At 36.2% G+C, this 20249-nt stretch overlaps 1 protein-coding gene across 1 annotated transcript in view; it reads right to left on the bottom strand.

Annotated features, from left to right (window-relative positions):
* Window positions 1-20249, bottom strand: part of LOC308193833 (uncharacterized protein) — a 568958-nt gene that overhangs the window by 321629 nt on the left and 227080 nt on the right. The window contains exon 10 of the mRNA XM_080588912.1: window positions 13499-13556. Within this exon, the coding sequence (XP_080445038.1) occupies window positions 13499-13556 (58 nt within the window). The remainder of the gene's footprint in view (window positions 1-13498; window positions 13557-20249) is intronic.

Genomic DNA, 20249 nt, shown 5'->3' with positions numbered 1-20249 from the left:
TTGTGCTAAGAAAGAGCTTCTCTATTCCTTCTCCTAGTGTAACAGTTGAATTTCATGCCAGTGCAGCTACCCACCAGTCAGATTACCACTCAGCTGCCTCTAGCCTTTAAGTTCCCGAACTGGGTGAAAGGCCCCAGTGCCATCTGAAGGTAGGTGACTGTTCCCTTTGGAGGTGTATACCCATGGAGCAACTTCCCAGTGGGGGCTCACTTCTAAATAACTCACTGAAAGCACCAGACAGCTGACATCCCATCATCCAAAGGACGTATCTTAGGATTCCACTACTATAAGGTATCTGGAAAAAGTGTGACAAAACTGCCTCAGAGAATCCCAATCTGTGTTTCCACTTGTTTACTTTGCCTGTAGATAAAGAAGGGGCAAGATACATTTTTGTTTAGTTTTAACTCACATTTCTTCTTTCGTGTAGTTGGTTCAGAGGAACCCAGGCATGTAACTGTATCAGAGACTTTAGACCACTGCAATGTGTAAAACACTCTCACGTCTGAATTTATCAGAGGCACTGAGTGCTTAATGTCTTAATGCTTTTAGATAATTGGCACATTTCTGTCTTACTTTTCCAGTCTTGAAAACCTGTAACTATGAGAAGATCTGTTCAAACTGTATTTCCAAGGTTTAAACTTTGTTGCAGGTATCATATTTTGGCATTAGAAACTGAAATCCATTACTGACTCAAATAAATATTTAAAGGTTAACCATGGCTAAGAATTTCAAATCATGATTAGATTAAGCCTGTTAAACTTCTGGCACACTGTTGAATGACACAATCCTATTTAGTAGTTTGTATTGAAGCAACAGAATGGCTTGACCTTTCAGTAGGTAAGATATCGACCTGCGACTGAGCTCCACACGAGTCTTGTGAACTGCCTAAGTTCTATTGAAGTCTTCAACTAAGATTTCTGTCCCTGTCCCATGAAACAAATTGCATTCCTATTGAATACATAGAAAGCTTTTCCTTAGTTCTCTGGAACTGAACAACATGACAAAAGAAAACTTTCTTTACAGAGATTAGAGTCCCTAACATTATTCTCTTTGATTGTTTGATTTCTTTAGAATAGGATGCTCTTTCTGTTGTGGGTTTAAATGAGAGCAATTAAAGCAAATAATATTTCTTTCTCTCCCTTTCTGTCTTAATATCTTAATTATTCTGTGATGCTTTGTTTGTATTCCTATGAGGAAACAGCTCAATAAAGGTGATGGAGATGCTGAGGTTTGAAACCTACAGGATGGAAAATAAGAGCATGCAAGAACAGACTTGTAGTGTTTCCCTGGCTACAACACTAAAAAATAAAATAAAAAACAACTGTAGAAGCATTGTTTTCATGTGCCAACATTTTTGGTTCAGAGGAAACATAGGCTTAAGAGCGAAACCTGAAAAAGGATGAAGAAATTTCCAACCAAACAAAATACATGAATGCATTCCTATTAAACACACAAGTTCCGAATGCCATTAAGAATCAAGCAAACACTTAAGAATTTTTAAGAGTGATATTGCTAAATTCACTCACCTACTCTTTCAAAAAGATACAACCCATTTCCATCACCTATGTTTTGTGTTTATTTGCTTGATTTGGCTTGTTTTTTTTTTAAGGGACTATTTTAAAGAAAAATGCATGCGTGTACATGTAAGGGTGTTAAAAGCCAGTCATGCATTTGTTGCAGTCATAGACCTTTAGGAACATGTTTTCACATGCACATGTTGCAGAAAGGCTATTGGGTTTACCAAATACATATCAGGACACAGAATGCATTCCAGAAATTAACATACTGTAGTACAGAAGGAAAAAAGGGAACTAACTGCTTCAGCAATACCCACAGCAGCAGGCAACAACAACGACAGGATCGGCATCAAAAAATGCTTTTTTTTCTTTTTATTCCACTGTTTATAAATGAGTTCGAGCATATGGATAGCTAATTAAGGCTATTTCACTAGATCAGACTAGAGCTCTCCAAGCAACCACAAAAATGTTTTCCATGCATAATGGTTTATGTAGGCGTCTTAAAACAGACATTAATACATCACAAAGCACGTATTCACCCTGAAAGAAAACAGTTGTATACCTGCATATTTTGCACAGGCACCTAGTTGAAGTGATTCCCTTTAAACTTTTTCAGTCAAGGGACTCCGAGAAGCCAATTTTAGTTCCTATATACATCGTAGCCTGTACAATTTTTCTTTTCCTACTTAGCTTGCGGGCGATGTCCTCTTTCTCACCCAATCCTTCTCATCCTTCCTTCTATTACTTCAATCAGTTTCCCAGGTCCCCAGTTCAACCAGTTCCAGTGTTCTTTCCCTTTGTTTAGTCATTATCCTTCCGAAAAATAATTTTTCTTCTCCTTACTTTTTTGTAATTTTTCTGTTCTAGTTTCTCTTCACAGCTATCTCAGGAGATTCTGAAGTCTAAACACTTCCAAGACCAAGGTGGTAGATTAATAAAAAGAAGTTTAATCGGTATCCATATGTAAAGACCACTTCAGCTCTCATGTAGGTACCTAACTTATACCACATAAAGCCTCATATTTTAAATGCTAAGCTGAACTGTATGTCACTACATACAGTCATGTTTCAAAATCAAAATTCCAGATTGAGTGAAACGGAATTCTTCTGAAGACATTTTCTCCCGTGTAATTACAACTCCAGAGCACAGAGCAAGATTGCTTTCTAAAAGGAGTTCTTTCAAGTTATAAAGAGTGTTTTAATAACTTATATCTTGCTACTGAAATATGGAGAGAAATATTAATTGTAGAAGAATATGAGATGGCGTGTGTGGAATTATTTGCTTTCATTAATCTCATTATACTTAATGTCATCCAGGAAAAGTGGTATGTTCTATGTTACAGGTTCCAGATTCATGGTTATTTAATTTCCAAAAGAAATAATGTACAAGGAATATGATAAGTAAGTGCAATATTTTTAAAGGGAACTCAGAAATGTGAGTTTTATTTAAAGTACCCATATCTCTAAAATGTGGACATCCTGAAATTGCACACAATGAATTCATCATATCAATTAACCATAAAGACTGAATGAGCAATGAGATGAATATCATTAATACCACAAGATACCAATACAATAGAAAATACGGTTGAGAGAAAGACTAGAGACACAAGCAGTTAAATTTGTTTTAATAGTAGTTAATTATTTGATAAAAATATAGATAAAACTATGTATTTATAGTATTCCCTAAAAACTCTGGCAAATTATAGAGGAGTATTGAGTTATTAAATCAATCCTTGTATCAATTCCCCCTAAGTACACAGTGTTACTTTTTATTCTGACAGCTTGCCATTCAGCTCACTGCAGGAGCTAGGGGAAAAATGTAATGATAAAGGAAAAGTTTGAAATTATGTACAGGCTTCTATTTAAAATAGGGTTTTGTACTTTAATTAGGAATCCTACTAAGATTTGTTCTTTGAATGGCTGTGTTGTTTTTAAGCATGCTCATTCTCCAGGAGCATCTAGGTTTCTGTTCTGAAGAAACATTTATGACCAACTTGATTGATTTCCTCAGATGATGCACAGTGGTACCAGTAACTTTGGAAGGGCAGAACACAGGCTTTGTTGTTGCTGTGGCCTACATAACTATATAGCTTATATTCTATACATTCCCTTCTGCAAGATAAGTTATTCTAAAACAATGGCTGTTAATATAATGACTGGTATTCCTGTTATCTACTTGGGACATGTAACTATGGGTGCACCTACATGATACGTTGTCCACAGTGACAAACTAGCTTAAGAAATTTGTACTTCATTGGCTTGTATTTTGTTTCACACATCATTTACCATCTATGCCAACACATTTGTGCGTATGGTCAATTCTGTAAATTAAACCATTGAAGAGATTTAGGTAGAAAAATAAAGGCAAATTGTTTTATTATTAAATTACTAATTGTTTTATTACTATAAAGTAATTTCTACTTTAGAGTCACTCCCGTATTTGAAGCAATTTTGTGACATCAAAAAGAGTTGTCAGTGTACAGCACAAGGGAAGAAAGACAAAATGCAGTTTAGAGGCAGGTTAAGACTTAAAATACCTTAATCTGTCTGGAAAAAAAAAAAAAAGTTGAATGTTACTCTTCAAAAAAAATGAAATGCAATTATGGCAAAGGAACAGGGAATCAGAAGTGTCAAAAACACCCGCCTGAAAAAGAATCACCAGCAATAAGAATCAAATGTTTACTTTAAGGATTATTTATTACTTCAAAAAATACAGTGTAAAATAAAAATAGATATTACAGGAGAAAAGCGCATGAAATTCCAACTGAATTTTCTGGATTTTTTTTTTTACCATTCCAGTCATATTTGGTATTTTTTGTTGTCATTGCCTTTAAAAGGATGGGTTACTGACCTTCAGAATTTGTGCAGTTTTGGAGACCAGCTGATTAGTAGCTTTAGTTCAATTAAAAACATTCTGATTTTGTGAAACTACTAACTTTTACCAATTTCTTCCAAGGAAAACAAAACAAAACAAACAAACAAAAACCTTAAATGTTCACAAATAAGAAAGAAAATTTTGAAATGTATTTGAAGTCAAATTTGAGAAGGATTGAAGAGAAAACAAACAAACAAACAAACCCCAAACTCAAAGTCTTCTTTAAATTTCCCTCAAAACACATAAATGAAGTTTTGGCTTTGTATCACTGTAAGAGTTTTTAAAAATCCTGATATCTCAAAGACAGAAAGATGTCTTTGGCCTGGTTTATTCAAGGTAATCAGATACTGAAATTACTCAATCTGATACTAGAAGTGTCCTGTTTTACCAGATCAAGGAATTGTATTGACACATTTTGTTCTTTTGTTCTTTTTTTTGGACTGGAAAAAAAAAAAAAAACACATGTTCAGCAAAAGGGGGATCTCTCCAAACTCCATAGGGAGCTACATTAATACAACTAATATACTTCTCGTTATTTTGTTTTATTGTTTTAGCTCTTTTCCAGCTATAGTTCTTCTAGCATGAATCACTGAAGAAAGCAAGAACCTTTAAGCTCGCTCTCTTCATCTGCTGCTGAATTAATGAAGGCAGGACTAGCAGCTGCCACTAAAAAAGGGAAGACATTTGGAGTCAGGTGAAATCTTGATTTTCCCACTTTCTGTTCTCTGTTCTGTTCTCATTCTGTCATTCCTGAATGGACTGCTGGTCTGGAAAATATGATCATTCATTTCACCACCCAAGATCATGTATTTGCTACATAGATTCTAGACAATGTGAAGGTTTTGCTTTAATAACTTCTTCCTTTAGTGGCTGTTTCCTTTTCCTAGATAAGGAAATATGTATTAAAAGATTCTTCACATCAGCACCAGATGACATATCAGAGTCTCACAAGAATTAGTCAGAGAACGTCTCTGCCTCCGAGGTTGCAGACATTTAATCATTTCTTCACTATTCTGGGCAGCTGCACACTGACCTCCTCACCATCACCTGCTTCTGGGCTGTCAGCCCCAGTACTCTGTGATATAAGGGCTGCTTTGCATGCAGCTTTACCAAGAAGAAATGCCACTAACTGTGACAACAATCCTAATTAGATGCTGAAATACTATTGTAAAAGATCTGTCACCAGTGATTACTCATCTCTTTAATGGTTCCTTCACACAGAGCTCTGTTTCAGCTATTTAGAAAACGGCCAATATTATTATCATTCCCTCAGGGGCTTATCTAAGCACTCTGAAGGATTACTGTCCAATTTTACTTATAAGCAAGGTTGCAAAAGTCATGAAATAGACACTTTTCAGTGGGAAAATAAAGCGTCTTTACAGCCAGAATTTCAGCCTCGGGAGGCTGGGAGCGTTTACATACCTCTAGGCAATCTCTAACACAACAATTATAAGGCAAACATCCTCTAAAGGATAGAGAGGGAACAAATTTTAAGAGAATGAGACCAGTAAGGGATAAGGAGTAAGAAAAGGATTAAATTCAAGACTGTAACAACACTTTTGAATTCCCAACTTTCCTGTTTGTATCACAAGATAAAATTACACCACGAGGCAAAAGTGGCATGACCCAATTTCCGCCAACAGGGTAACTGTGCCCTATAACAAACAAACCAACAGACAGCTATTTGTATTCACAAATAATTGCTACCAAATGCAACATTAACAATTTGGTTAAAATTGGAGTAGTCAGGATTAGTTTTACAACATATTTTTGTTTGCAACATATTTTCAATGCTTGAAAAATCTGTTCCAAACTGCTTACAGAAATGATTACTTACCTAAGACAGCTACTCCAGAACTCCTAAACCCATGCAAACCTCAATTCCAGCCAGTACTGTAATGCTTAGGGGACAAAAAAGGTACTAATTTATCATCCATCCTCCTTTACCAACTATTTAACTAGAACACCTGCAGAGCTTTCATTCAGTCATAAGAAGACTTGTTGAATCATATCAGCCACATAACAAGCCAAATTTTATTTTGCAGTTGCTGTCTGGGAGCCAATTTTTCTGTGCTGTCAACAAGTGAATCTAGGAGTACCACCCATTAAAAATGATTTTTTTATTTATTTTTTTTCCTCTGGGATCCCTATCTTCAGTTTGTTCTTGAACTGTGAGCTATGGATTTTGCTTTTAGTCTAGTTGTGTATTTCATCCTGCCTGATGTTGATTTAGAATTCGGCTTTGTAATCTAACAGTGACTAGCATCTGACTGAACAAGCACCCCTTTTGAAATAAGTTACAGAAGAAATTATTCAATGTAATCTGTCGATGAGACAAATATATGAAATCTTATTCCCTGTGGATAATGTAATAACTTAGAGATTATTTTTCTAAGTAATGGTGTTAGAAATAACAAGTAACAAATTGCTATACTGTTTCATCAGAAATTATTACTAGGAAGGAAGGTTGGACAAAAGGAAGGAAATTTTGATGATTAAAAAAAAGCTCAACGTTTGTTGCAGAAATGTCTAAATTTTTGTTTCTGTGACTGATAAACACATCAGCATGGGTTTATGTAGCAATGGATACTAACAGTGACCTCGAGTGATCAGTAGCAGTTGTTCTAGGGGATGTCATTAACAAATACAGATTAATAAATAAATAAAATCCTGACCAAATTATGGTTAACCTAACCATAGAATAGTGCTTTCTTAACTATAATAATTAATTTTTTGACGTAAGATAATGTTTTTCATACTTTCCAGTTCCTTAAACCTTAAAATTGAAGTTCTGCATTCAAGTTGTGCAATGAACACACTGATCTTTGGATTCTACTACAAAATACTTTGCTAGAGTAATGTAATTTTTATGAAGAGGAATATACAAGCTTCACTGTGCTTCTGAAACATTTGGAGTTATATTCATCATCAGTAGTTACAAGAGGAATGAATGGAGCTTATGTGAAGCTGTGAAGAATGTGAAGCCAAGCTAGCAAGAGCAGAATCAGATCTATTCCGTTGAAAATAACAGCTATATTCAAGAAAGTTCAAATATTTATTCATTTAGAAGTTAAAGATAATAGTAGATATCTGACAACAAGAGTTGTAATAGCTTTTAAAATGGCATTTAATATCTTAGAATTCTTTCCATCATTTTGAATTATAAAAACAAGTGTAAATTAGCTTCCATGATAAATATGGTTGAATTTTGACAAAGTTGGTTTTCTGTACCTAATTTGTAGTTTAAAATTTCTGCTATTTTAAAGTTGTCTTATCAACTATACAGATTGGGTGCATCCATGGGTAATTTTCTACTACGTTGTAACTAAAATTACCTCAAAATTAGACTAATAATTTCGTTTTTCTGTAAAGTTATTTTGGAATAAAAAAATCATGAAAAAGAGAAAGATAGGAGACTAGAAATTGTAGAAATAAAGGTTTAGATTCCACAACACATGCGCATTCCCCCTCAGCATCCGAGTTATACAGCAAAATGGGAAAACTGACTCCTAAAGCTATGCAATTTTTTATGAGCTCAAAATGCGGTTTCCTGTGAAGATGCACAGCATATCTGCTGTAGCTCTGAGCTGAATTCAGACCTTAGGATTCCTTTTGCAAAAACAATTTGTGTGTAGTTTGCAATATTATATATTTGAAATATATACTAAATAGGTCGTCTTATTCTCTTCAGCCATTAATTTCCATGCCTAACGTCATTTTCCCAGTTGTTTATTTTGTCAGACATCACATTACGGTCCTATTCTTCATGCCTCCTGATTCATTTCTGTAACTCCCAAATCCTTCCTACACGTTTCCAGCTCCTGCCTTAACCTGTGTGATCTCTCATCTAGTTTTCCTTTTGCCCATCTCATTCTCTCCCCTAGTCCACACCACACCAAGTAACCTTCCTGACCTCTCCCAGTCAGTCTCTCTCCTGCTGTCTTTAATTGGCCAACATCAGTTCTTCACACCTTATACTTTCCTCTTCACCTCCATGCCGGGTCTCAGTCCTCTTCCCTAACTAGTCTTTGCTGCTTTTGCACGCAACTTCAGCTTCCTTATCTTGAAGGCTTGCTCTTTTGGTCTCCATCCTCAAACATTCTTCCTCAAGGCACCTCTTTGGACACCCTCCAGTTCTTAGTCCTTCTAAAATCACTACTGGAGTTTTCATGTCACAGCATCTAGGTACCAGCAAAAAGATCATAGAAGGCACAGGGTTTCTTATGTGATATGTGTGGCCTGTGGCACACAGGAGTTTGAGTTGCAGGGCAATTCCTTCCTGCTTCACCATCAGTATTCAACCCTGCACTAGTGAATGTGCAATGCCACTGAATGCTGTAGTGCAGTTAAGCAACATGGAGGAACTATGAGTTTCAACAGATCTGGTCTGATCTTCCTCTCTCAAACCAGGGAAGCTGTACAGTTTTGTAAATGATAACTTGCCTGCTTCATTTAAATTAGAAAATGATAACTTGCCTGTTTCATTTAGATTAGAAAAATAATGTATTTTTGCCATAGCTCCATTTTCAGAAGGAGCTGCACTACTGTGATTGATTTTTTTTTTTTTTTGCCTGAATTTTCTGCAAGTGTTAGGGAGTATTTGAACATATCCTAATGTACTATCTGAGGATAAGAAACATAGGAAGGGGCTACCTCATTGCTGTGGTTTAGCCCGGCTGGCAGCTAAACACCACACAGCCGTTCGCTCACCCTCCCCCCTCCCTCTCTGGGATGGGGGAGAGAAACGGGAAAGTGAAGCCTGTGAGTTGAGATAAAGACAGTTTATTAAGACAGGAAACTAATAATAACAATAATAATAATGATAATAGTATTAATAATAATAATGTGTACGAAATAAGTGATGCACAATGCAATTGCTCACCACCCGCTGACCGATGCCCAGCCTACCCCCGAGCAGCCGGCCCCCCACCCCGGCCAGCCACCCCTATATATTGTTTAGCATGACGTCAGATGGTATGGAATACCCCTTTGGCCAGTTTGGGTCAGCTGTCCTGGGTCTGTCCCCTCCCAGCTCCTGCTGCACCCCCAGCCTGCTCGCTGGCAGGACAGAGCGAGAAGCTGAAAAGTGCTTGGCCTGGTGTAAACACCGCTCTGCAACAATTAAAACATCAGCCTGTTATCAGCGCTCTTCTCATCCTAATCCAAAACATAGCACCCTACCAGCTACTAGGAGGAAAATTAACTCTGTCCTAACTGAAACCAGGACACTCATATTGCCATGTTATTGCTTACCTTCTTTTCTGAAAGCAGACAGACAAAATAAGAGGAATCTCAATCATTACTGTAGCTGATCAGTAAAAAGAAAAAATAAACAAGCAGACCTAGTAAAATAAACCAGGAGGTTAATTGTAGCTGCTTTCCCAGATTCATTTGAAGAGCTAAAAGAGAAAAGATAACCTATCCAGCCATCAATATCTGATACCAGCAAAGAGCTCTCCGGTTCCAGGCATGTAGTAAGGAAAATATATAGTGACATGTCAGAAGGTAGCAACTGATGAATTGAGGACTGTTATCATGTAAGTCTAGCAGCAGGGCAGATTAAGGCGTTCCTTTCTAACCATCTAGTCTATGACTGGTATCAACCCCAGCAAATTTATTATGTGTGGTAGTAGCTCATGTTATGTGACAGCATCAGTTTCTGCAATAGTATCATTACATGGCAAGGTTGAAATTATGCTTGGAACAACATTCCAGTGTTACTGGTTTAAAAACAATGATTTGTTTTTGTTTTTGATTTCCAACAATATTATGCTTCAATAGTGAGTGACTCATAGTTCCTTAATACAATGACACAGAAGTACAGTGTCTACTATACAATATTCAGCAAATACCAATGGATGGGAGGTTCTAAGGGATTGCTAGGGCTGAGTTTGATGAGAACATATATTTCTGCACAGTACTCTAACCCAAATAATATAACACCATTTCAGGTCAATCAAACGCAAACAAAAGCATGAACAAACAAACAAAAAGAACCAAACACCAGATTTTGTTTCTCAAAACTCAAGCCATAGAGCTTGACCTGAAGTGAAATAATTCCACTTTATTTTGTATTACACAAACAGCTCACCTTACTAGTTAAAAACCAAAGCAATCATATTTTCAGAATTCTTGCTACCCATAAACTTTCTTTTCATATTTGTCAGATTGATCTGTATTTATTCATGATTCTCATGCTTCCAAATCCATGCCTTTACATAGTCAAAACAGAACACTTTGGTTAATGTGCTAAAATATCTTTCTGTAATGTTTTCTTCTTTTTCATTAATTACAAACAGCCCATATAGTGTTCCTCTAGGGAACATTACATACTATTAATTTAGTCACTACAAAATACCACTCATTTTAAAGGGAAAAAAAAGACCAGTTATTTATGTTCTGTGTATATTTTTTTGTAAAATACTCTCAAAGGGTATTAAAGGAAGGGATATGAAAGGAAGTAAAACTTTACTTTTGAAAAGAAGTTGTGAAGGATAATAAAATATAAAATTAAAAGAAAGAAACAGCTATACCTTCTCTTACCCAGAAATCTCAGAGAGTAAACCGAGGAGAGATACCCATTGGGTTGGGATAACATACAGGGGAGTCTAATCAGAGTGGCATGGAGTTAAATATCTAAGGATCATATCAGAGGCTTAAATCTAAATGAAAACAGGCAGGCAGCAGGTTTTTTTGTTTGTTTGTTTTTGTTTTTTTGTAAATAGCTGCTTGCCTCATTTCAAGATATCCTAATCACACCATTTGTAAATCCAGTTGTCAGGGCATGGAAATGTTGAGACTTCTGAAGCAGAAGTTACTCAGCCATCTGGCAGGCAGGAACGAGTGTTGCAGAATCACACTTCTCCATTTCATTTCACTAGCGTTTTATAAAACAAGTAAGCAGGGACACCTTGGCATGTAAAGCAAAGAGTTTTTAAAAAAAGTCATATAATTTAGCAAGCATATGAGGAACAGCTCACCCAATGACAGCTACAACAAAAGAATAATCCCATAATGGCTCTTTGACAGTTTATTTTCCGTGCATATGCTTAGACAGTACATACTGTTTATTTTCTAAGCAGCTTAGCAGATGGGAGGTAAGTAGGATGATGATTATAATTCAATATAAAATACATTTAAATAAATTTGGGGGTCTGACTTAAGCCCTTAAAAGTCAAAATATGTAAGTTAAGTCTTCAGCAACATCCTTAGCTCAGCTGCTATTCTTATTTTCTGAATGTGGAATAGTCTCTTATCACAGGCTGCCACACCGCTGGACAATGTAGAATTGGTATAAGGGAAGAATTAGTTCCAGCAGCTCCAGAAGAACAAGATTCAATACACCGCAGGCAATTTGACACAACTTTTACCAGGCTGTTTTCCACATACTTTTTTTTTTTTCTGAGTTGATACATGAGTTTATATTTTCACTTGTTTTTCTAATATCTTTTCTTTCATACCTACCTGATCCAACTTACTACCATGTCTCAGTGGGTTGGTATCTCAGAAAAATACTATTATCTCTAATTTAGACGGGTGAGAAACAGAAGGATTACATAGTTTATTCAAGTTTACCCTAAAAAAAGTCAGTGTGACAATATGGAATTTTACCAGAGCCTCCCGAATCTGAGCTAAACTCTTCCAACAACTTTAAGCTTTTCAGTGTTATCAAAAAAATATTGTTTCAGGGAATACACGAAGGAACAAGCCACTGGAGAATTTAAAGGTAAGGTGAAAAGAAACTGAATTGTGAAGATGAAATTGTATTCCAGTTTATTATTCCATTTCCTTTAAATAGGAAGCTAACAAGGCATGAAAACGTCAAGGCAAGTACAGTGTTATATTGCAGTTACAGAAGCTGGAAGGTGGTCCTCAGCGGCAGTGATGAATTGTTATACTGGATTGAGTATCTGTCAATGCAAATATTAATTTAGGGAAGTAATGTCTCAGTCAGACATCTAAGGCTTCCACCTGAAGACTACTGTTTATTGCCCACTGATACAATACAAAAAAGTAGGCAAGTCTAATGCACCTCATTAATGTTTGGTTTTATTTTTTAATAGATTTTGAATTGTTTATTTAATTAAGGGTCAGAATGCCTCTAAGTATGGGCCTCAGAGATAAAAGGATTTGGGAAGGCTTAAAAGTGGGACACAGAATATAGGCATGGGAGAAGGCTGAATTTTGGATGGACTACAAATAAAAGTGCTTGAAAAATCAATATCACATCCTCTGCCTGTCCATAGGATGAACATTCATGGAACATTCATTTAGATAAGTTAATGGGAGATTTGATAAATGCATGGAAGAATAATCCATCTTAAACACAAGAAACTATCTCGGGCTCGGGAAACATTTGAGCCGCATGTTCTTACCACTGAGAATGTATACTGGTGAAATATCTGTGTGCTTGTTCTGCTCTTATCCTGCAGGATACTGGTGTGCACTTATAGGATACTGGTGTGATGTTGTGCATTTGATTTCTAATACACTGCTTTTCACCATAACTTGAGGTATCACAACAATATTCAAAAAAACATGAAATTACAAAATTAAAACTGTGAATAAAAACACAGCTCTCTCAGCTCTCTCCCAAGGACCTTAAGTTCAATAAGCCTGCATGATTTGGAATCCTCATTTTTTTTCCAGACAATACTGGTTTTTGAACAGCTTCCATTTTTGTCTCCCTGCCATCTTTTATGGCAGTATCTTGACTTGTAAAGATCTGTTTTTTTTCCAAGCTCAAGATTCAGATTTTCATACCACAATGACGTTCAGATATGAAACTGAGATATGAACTGTTAATAAAAGATATGAAATGCTATTCAATATGAATAAATAAGGAATAAATGAAGGAAGTATAGGATATTCTGTACCAGATGTACCTCACTAGTATCTTAAAGTCCTTGTAAAATCCACTGATGTTACAGACCTAGTACGGAGTATATTGCTCAAATAATATAATGGATAGCATTAAATTAACTTCTTAAACCCAACCAAGCTGTTGCCAAAGACTTAACTTACCTTCTTATAAACCCAACAACTGACACTGTTGTCGTTTATATTATTTTTAAATTTGTTGTTCTAAGAGTACGTGAACTTACTGTTATAAGAGGGCATGACAGCATGGAATTCTGCCTTCTCTGCTGGAGACAATTCAATCTGTAAAAAGACAAATCCTTTATTTCATATTTGATATTCCTAAATGCAAAGTAAGTTTCAAGTCTGATATCCTCGATACATAACATGAGGAATTCTTTGAAGAGGTAAGCGATAAGAAACTTCTACAGGGGGGTTCCCATCTGACCTCTCTGCTGCAGTGTTTAGAAACAACATATTTGCAGACATTCTTAATATCTAGCAGAATTTCATCTTTAAAATCAATTCTTACCCTTCAATATTTTTACAGTTCTCTCATTCACAAGAGCAAATTCCGGTTCCTGATTGTTGAAAAGCAGGTCTTCCACTATACCATCAAGATTATGATTAACTGCATGATGTAAAATACATGATCAGGGTTGTATGTTCACTAATGAATGTGCTTTCAGAAGAATATCCTGAGACAAACATATACTTGCTAAAGAGGGAATACCAGATGCTGTAACAAAACCATCACATAGCATAATAACCTCCTCTGTTTTAAGCTGTTGAAGGTTTTTTCCCCTCTAACTTGTAGTACTAATAAAAGAGTATAGCCAACAGCAGTTACTGAATTGCCTGCATGCTTCGCTATTTTGAAATAGTCACTGGGAGTCACACTGAGAAGTGAAAAGGTGAAGTAAAGGTAAAAATAAATAAATAAATAATGCTGTAACAACATAGCCACTGATTATACTTTATTGATAAAGGAATCGTTATTGAATGAGTCATCTCAGATCATTAAGCAACAAGTGAGATTTTTAACATTTATTAATCAGGAAATTTTGTTATATCCAGACTGCGAAAATAAAAAGTCTAATTCTTATTACTTAAGATTAAACCATAAGCATGTACCCAGGCTAGCACCCCACTCCACTCTGATCCTAATAATTTGGGTTTAGCATCAAAACTTTCCTGTATGGCTGGACTGTATTCATCAAGTGACTCAAAGTATATACCTGGTGGATGCACAGCTTCCTGCTTCTGGCTAAAACATACCCAGTTTCTTGAAACATCACTGTATTGGTTTATTTTCATGATAAAACTCAATTTTGAAATACCCATATCTTATTGTTATCCTAATATGGGCTGAAAAGATCAAATTAAAGTAGATCAATGAATGAGTTGATAAAAATGTACATTAATCAACAGGATTGAGCCATAGGTTATCAATACAAAAGAAAGAATATGCCAGTTCAACCTAACTGATGTTTTGACACATTTATACTCCATTATTTGTTTTAAACAATGGACCAATGTTATATTCATTTCATTAATCAAAGTCTTACAGTTTCTGACATGTTCATCTCTCTCTTGGAGCAAAACTTTCCAGAAGTTCATAAAAGCCTAATTTCAGTAGCCAAACCTTTGAGCAGATAATATTTTTTTGTTGGGCATCAACAAGATCTTAGTCTGTCTCTTCTGAAGAGAAAATAGAATGGTATAATTTTAATATTGCCTTTGCACAGAAAAGAATAAGAAAAGGAAGAATAGTGATACATATCTTAAAATTAAGGTTCATATTAGTATATCTAACACATACTCCCTCCAAAAATGTATATAAATGCTTACTTAAAGATATTCAACACTATGTGGAAAGAGATTATCTAACTAACTTGGCTAAATACTTTCTGGTGGAGTCTTTGGCCTACACCTTCTGGTAACAACCAGACTAGATTGACAACAAGCTCCCATGGGGGTGTGTTGACAGTAACAACATATACAGATATGTGACACAGCCTCTTCCACAATAAAGTTTAATTTCTTTTGTCAGAAAGCTCAGAGAACTCACAAAATTAACTTAAAACATCAATACACTTCCACTTGGCTTCCCTGAGCAGGCATGCTGTGGATGTACGGAATGCTTGTAATCAGGCTTCCCTGTCACAGTTCAGGACTCTCTAACCACATTCTTTAAGATATTCCACATGAAAAAAGTTTAATGTTTAATACCAGATTTTCTCATCTGTAGACAGATGATGTTACACAGGACTTTAGTAGAGCAATACAGCAGGGTACTGAAATTGAAGTACAATTGCTCTTAATAGAACAGAGAAATTGCAACATACACATATATATATTTGCATCACCACATAAACATGACTCTCATTACTGGTCTCAACATGCTCACCATCATGATGCTAGGTACCTCTGGCCTCTGAGAAGGAATATGTGGGTTGACACCAGCTCGAGCCCATTCCTCTCCCCACAGCTCAGTTTTTATACTCTACATTGGACTGAGTTATGCATAAACCCCACATCCCCAGTGCTGGTGTGGCTAACTCAGGAAGACATTCACATACTTTTGATAAACTCGTGGTAAAAAAAAAAAAAAAAAATTAGAAAGAAAAAAGCATTTACACAAAGTTGATCCACTCAACTAATATATCCATCCAATCTGCTCGGCTGATACAGCCCCTTATCTAAAGCAAAGGCCAGCCTTCAGTCCCTTCTGTTTTGAGATAAATTCAGCTTTCTTTGCAGCTGGAGGGATCAGTCACTGACAGCTTCCCCTGAGCTTCCTGAGCTCACGGCCCCTGCCTATCTCCTTGGGGTCATCTTCTACTGGAGAGGTATATCGATCAGTCACATTCTCCCAGCCCAATTTAAGCCTTGCTGATTCAGCCTCTCATATTCCAGGTTAGGCTATAATGGCAGCTACTTCCGCAACCCACTCTCCTTTCTACAGCATGCAAACACATATCTAGATAAGTGAACATATATATACACACACCTTCCCCCTATATGTGCCATGTATTTATATACATATATATACATATATATTCATATACATATATACATTTGTATTTGCAGCTCTCCTCTGTCTTCCCAAACAACTATGTCACCTTAGCAGGGTAGATTCCAATAACCTCTTCTTGTTTACCAGCTTCTTTTAAAAAAAAAGGTTTCCTGGGCTGTTTCATCCTGCCTGCTTTAGAGCTCATCTTTGGCATTCAGGCAGCATAATGCATTGCAGACACAGGATTTCCCATTTTACAATTCTTTTTCCTCCATCTTTTGATGACTTCCTAAGGTTGAGTTCCTTCTCCCTCTCTCAGGTAGAACTACTCTGGAGTCAAGATGATATTTAAGAAGGTACTTAGCTTAAAAGTTGGTATGATTATTGTTGTGATAAGGGACAGTCTTTAACACCTGACTACCTGTTTTTTTGCTTTGATGTCATACACTGACACTACAGTAATATACAGTGCAGTTCACAGCCTTGATTCCAGACTGCACCCTGTCCCTATACTCTTGTCACAAGAGGTGGCAGTGCTGCAAGCCTGACCCTCACTCACCCAGGTCTCCCCTTGAAGAAACCCTGCATATCTCATGATTAAGGCAAAGGCCCTATTTTACACCACAAAACACAAGTACATTAAATACTGTATCTTTCCCCCAGCCAGGACTCAGCTGCTCACTGCAGAGAAGCAATTGCAAGGAGCAGAGGGGAGTTCCCCTTATCTCAAAGGCTGAACCTATAGCACAGAGGAGGGATATACTTTGGCCAAAGAATACATTACTTTAAAAAAAAAACAAAAACACACATACTCACAAATGGAAAGCAAAAGATATTATGAAATCCCATCAACAGTTCAATGGTAAAATAATTAAAGTTTCAGGTACATACTGCAAAAAATTTAGTGAATGTACATTACAGGGACAAGTTATAAGGAAGTCCTGTGAGAGGTAGATAGTGGCTTACAGTTTCCTTCACTCTTTCCAATTATTCCATATCTTTTACCCCAACAACTATGCCTCAGAAGAACATGAGCTAGATCTTTCAATTACAGAAATGTTAAGTGAAGCTATCTTGAAGCGTAGGAACTCGAATAGTCATAACTTATGTCAGCAAACGTGGCTAAAACCCCTGACACCTTAAGACACTTTAAATTAAATTTGGAATAGGTCAGGTGTACTCTCAGAGTGAAATGATTAGTCTCAGATAACTCAGACTAGGGAGGCTCACCAACACTCATTCAGCACCCAGTTCTACCTTTTGTGTCTCTCCTCCTTGCAGAATCATAGACATATGCAATGCAGATATACCAAAGTGTTTGTTTCCTGGAACCAGGGCGTAACAAAGCATACTGCATAGTCAGTCAAACTGACTGAACATCTGCTAATTGAGTTCTTAAAATGAAGACTAGCCTTTGAATAGAAAAAATAGAGAAAAAATACAGCCCTGTTGTAGTTTGCCCTTGATCTGATACTTAGCAACTTTATATTTTTGGTGTAGATGGCACAATCAGAATTCCTGGAGAAGTGTAAGTCTCTGAAATAATAATCTTTTAGATTGGTCTATTCTATAACTCCATTGCATAAATTTAGCTATAGTTCAGACTGAAAGATGTTCTCTGTGAAGAAAACTGATTGAAAGATGCCCTGAACCCCCTATCTTGCATTTCAGCATGAAAGTGGAATAATGGCTGTTCCCTTTGATCCCGTCTTTCTTGTTGAACCTGATGCGGCCTGACAGCACTGTAATCTGTACTATACTGCTTTTGGCACATGTTCTTTACTTCCCTTTCACAGAAGTGTACCAGTGTCACAATTTCCTTCACTAGACAATATTCAACCAGAGCCCTGCTCAACTTCAGTTTGGATCTAAAACCGTCCTAGGAAAAATTGGAAAGGACTTACCTCAGAAGTGATTTTTTTTCCACTATCCTTAAGCACAGAAGCAATATAAAAATCATGGATTGGACTAGATGATCTTTCAAGGTCCTCCAAATCCGTAGCATTCTGTGATTCTGTGAAAATGTGTAATATATTTTCGAAGGGGTGAAAACTATTTTTTGGGGTATGATTTTTCAGGTAATTATCATTTTTCACATCCATGGCAATGTCTGTTTTCTTTTTCTTCCTGAAATTCTTTCACACTTTTTGAAGTGATTTTCATCCTCACAGTCATAAGATCAAAACAGTATAAAATCCCCAGTATTCATGCAATTTTTTTTGTCTCTAAGGGCTTGTAGCAGGTGCACAAGTGCCTAAGAAGGAAAATCCTCCTTCACGATTTGTTTATTCATAATAAAAAATATTAGTTATACCAGAACACTGTTGGAAACAATTGAATTTTTATTATGTTTTCTCCATATGTTCTAGCTTTAGTTGTCAAAAAGTTGTTTTATTAACTAAATAAATAATATACCTTTTTATCTTAGAAAAATATCACCCCAGAAATTATGACAGAGAAGTTAGTTTTCTAAGATCATAAGATTTTGCTAAAAAAAAAAGTTAAAAGTTTAATAACACTGTCCTTGTGAATGAATATTACCTCCCTGGCATAACAAATTTCCCTCTATGCAAGAGTAACCAGCCACTGAAGTTATTGAACATCATAGGCGTTGGTTTCAAAGCCACTGCTAATTCAAATAATACCTCAATGTTGAATGAAAATGTCTTACTGAAAACAAAACATCAATGCATGGCTAAGTTTCACTTATGAGCTGACCCAATGACCTTACTTCATCTTTCACCTTCAGCAACTTCTGACCGGCACTCCTCAAGGAATGGCACTGTCTGTGTGAAAGGCACTGTCCTGTACTGGAATGGATAACTTCTCTGTTCACAGCCAGAGAACCCCCATGATCATGACTTCCTCTAATTAGGAGCCATACTGAATCCAACCAATTAATCTGAAGAAGAAATACTCTAAAATAAGCCTGTCAGCCCAGAATTTACAACTAGAAGGTGGAGAAATGCTGACAAAATAATAATCTGTTCCAGGAAAATAAAACAAGTTATTCCCCAAAATCAGAGCAATTCTCCATCCAACACATTTGTGAAGGGGCGAGGGAGGAGGGTGGGGGGAGTCTTGGAAAAAAATCTTCTCTTTTTATTTTTAAAGGAATTATTTTGTATCTTGTAATTGTTGCCCTTACATTAATTTAGATACACAAAAATAGGAAGATAAGAAGTGCCTCCAAAGAAAATATTCTTTCATGGAACTGTCATTATTTTTCATTTTTTCCCAATCTGAATAAAATTGGACTGCAACGTTTCAAGCCTAGACAGACACATGGATCTCTTCACTTCAAGCTTCACTTAACTTTCCCCTAACTTCACCTTAGTTGAAGAGTCTGAAAATATGTTATCAAAAACATTACTATCCAGCTACAGGAAAGCTTTATAAAGCCTAGAATATACGAGGTAGAGATATTCAGAGATTTGAAGAAATGTGGCTTGACAGAGTCAGAAGCTATTCAGGAGTATATCTAGCCAGACCAAGGCAGCAGTATGATGAAAAACTTTAATAGTGAGTTCTCAGTTGCCTGTAGTTAAACTACTGGATTATATACTCAATACTGCTGAAAATACAAGCAATTAATTATCAGCAAACAAATCAGAAGCTGGTGCTACAGCCTTGATTTTTAAAACATCTGCTATGTAAAATCCACAAAGGACAGTGCTGCTGTTCTTAAGTGACAGCTGAAGCTTGGAGCTGGTCACAAAACTCAGAATAACATTACTAGGATTTTATCTCCTCCTATGTTATGTACAACTCAGTATCTTGTCATTTTTTATTGCATTTAATGATTGTCTCCCATTTAAGAAATTAAATAGGTAGATTTCAGAAGTATTTAGAATCTAACACAAATTATTTTCAAGGGAGTCTATTTTTTTTGGAGAATGTTTTATTGGGAGCAGTAAATTGGAAATTCTGAGTATGCTATCTACCCCCTTTTTCCCATTAGAGATTTAGTGTGGTGA

Source organism: Anser brachyrhynchus (genome assembly GCF_964034855.1).
Source record: "Anser brachyrhynchus genome assembly, chromosome: 4".
Lineage (NCBI taxonomy): Eukaryota > Metazoa > Chordata > Aves > Anseriformes > Anatidae > Anser > Anser brachyrhynchus.
The sequence above is the reverse complement of the archived record's forward strand: the minus strand, read 5'-3'. Positions and strand labels throughout refer to the sequence as shown.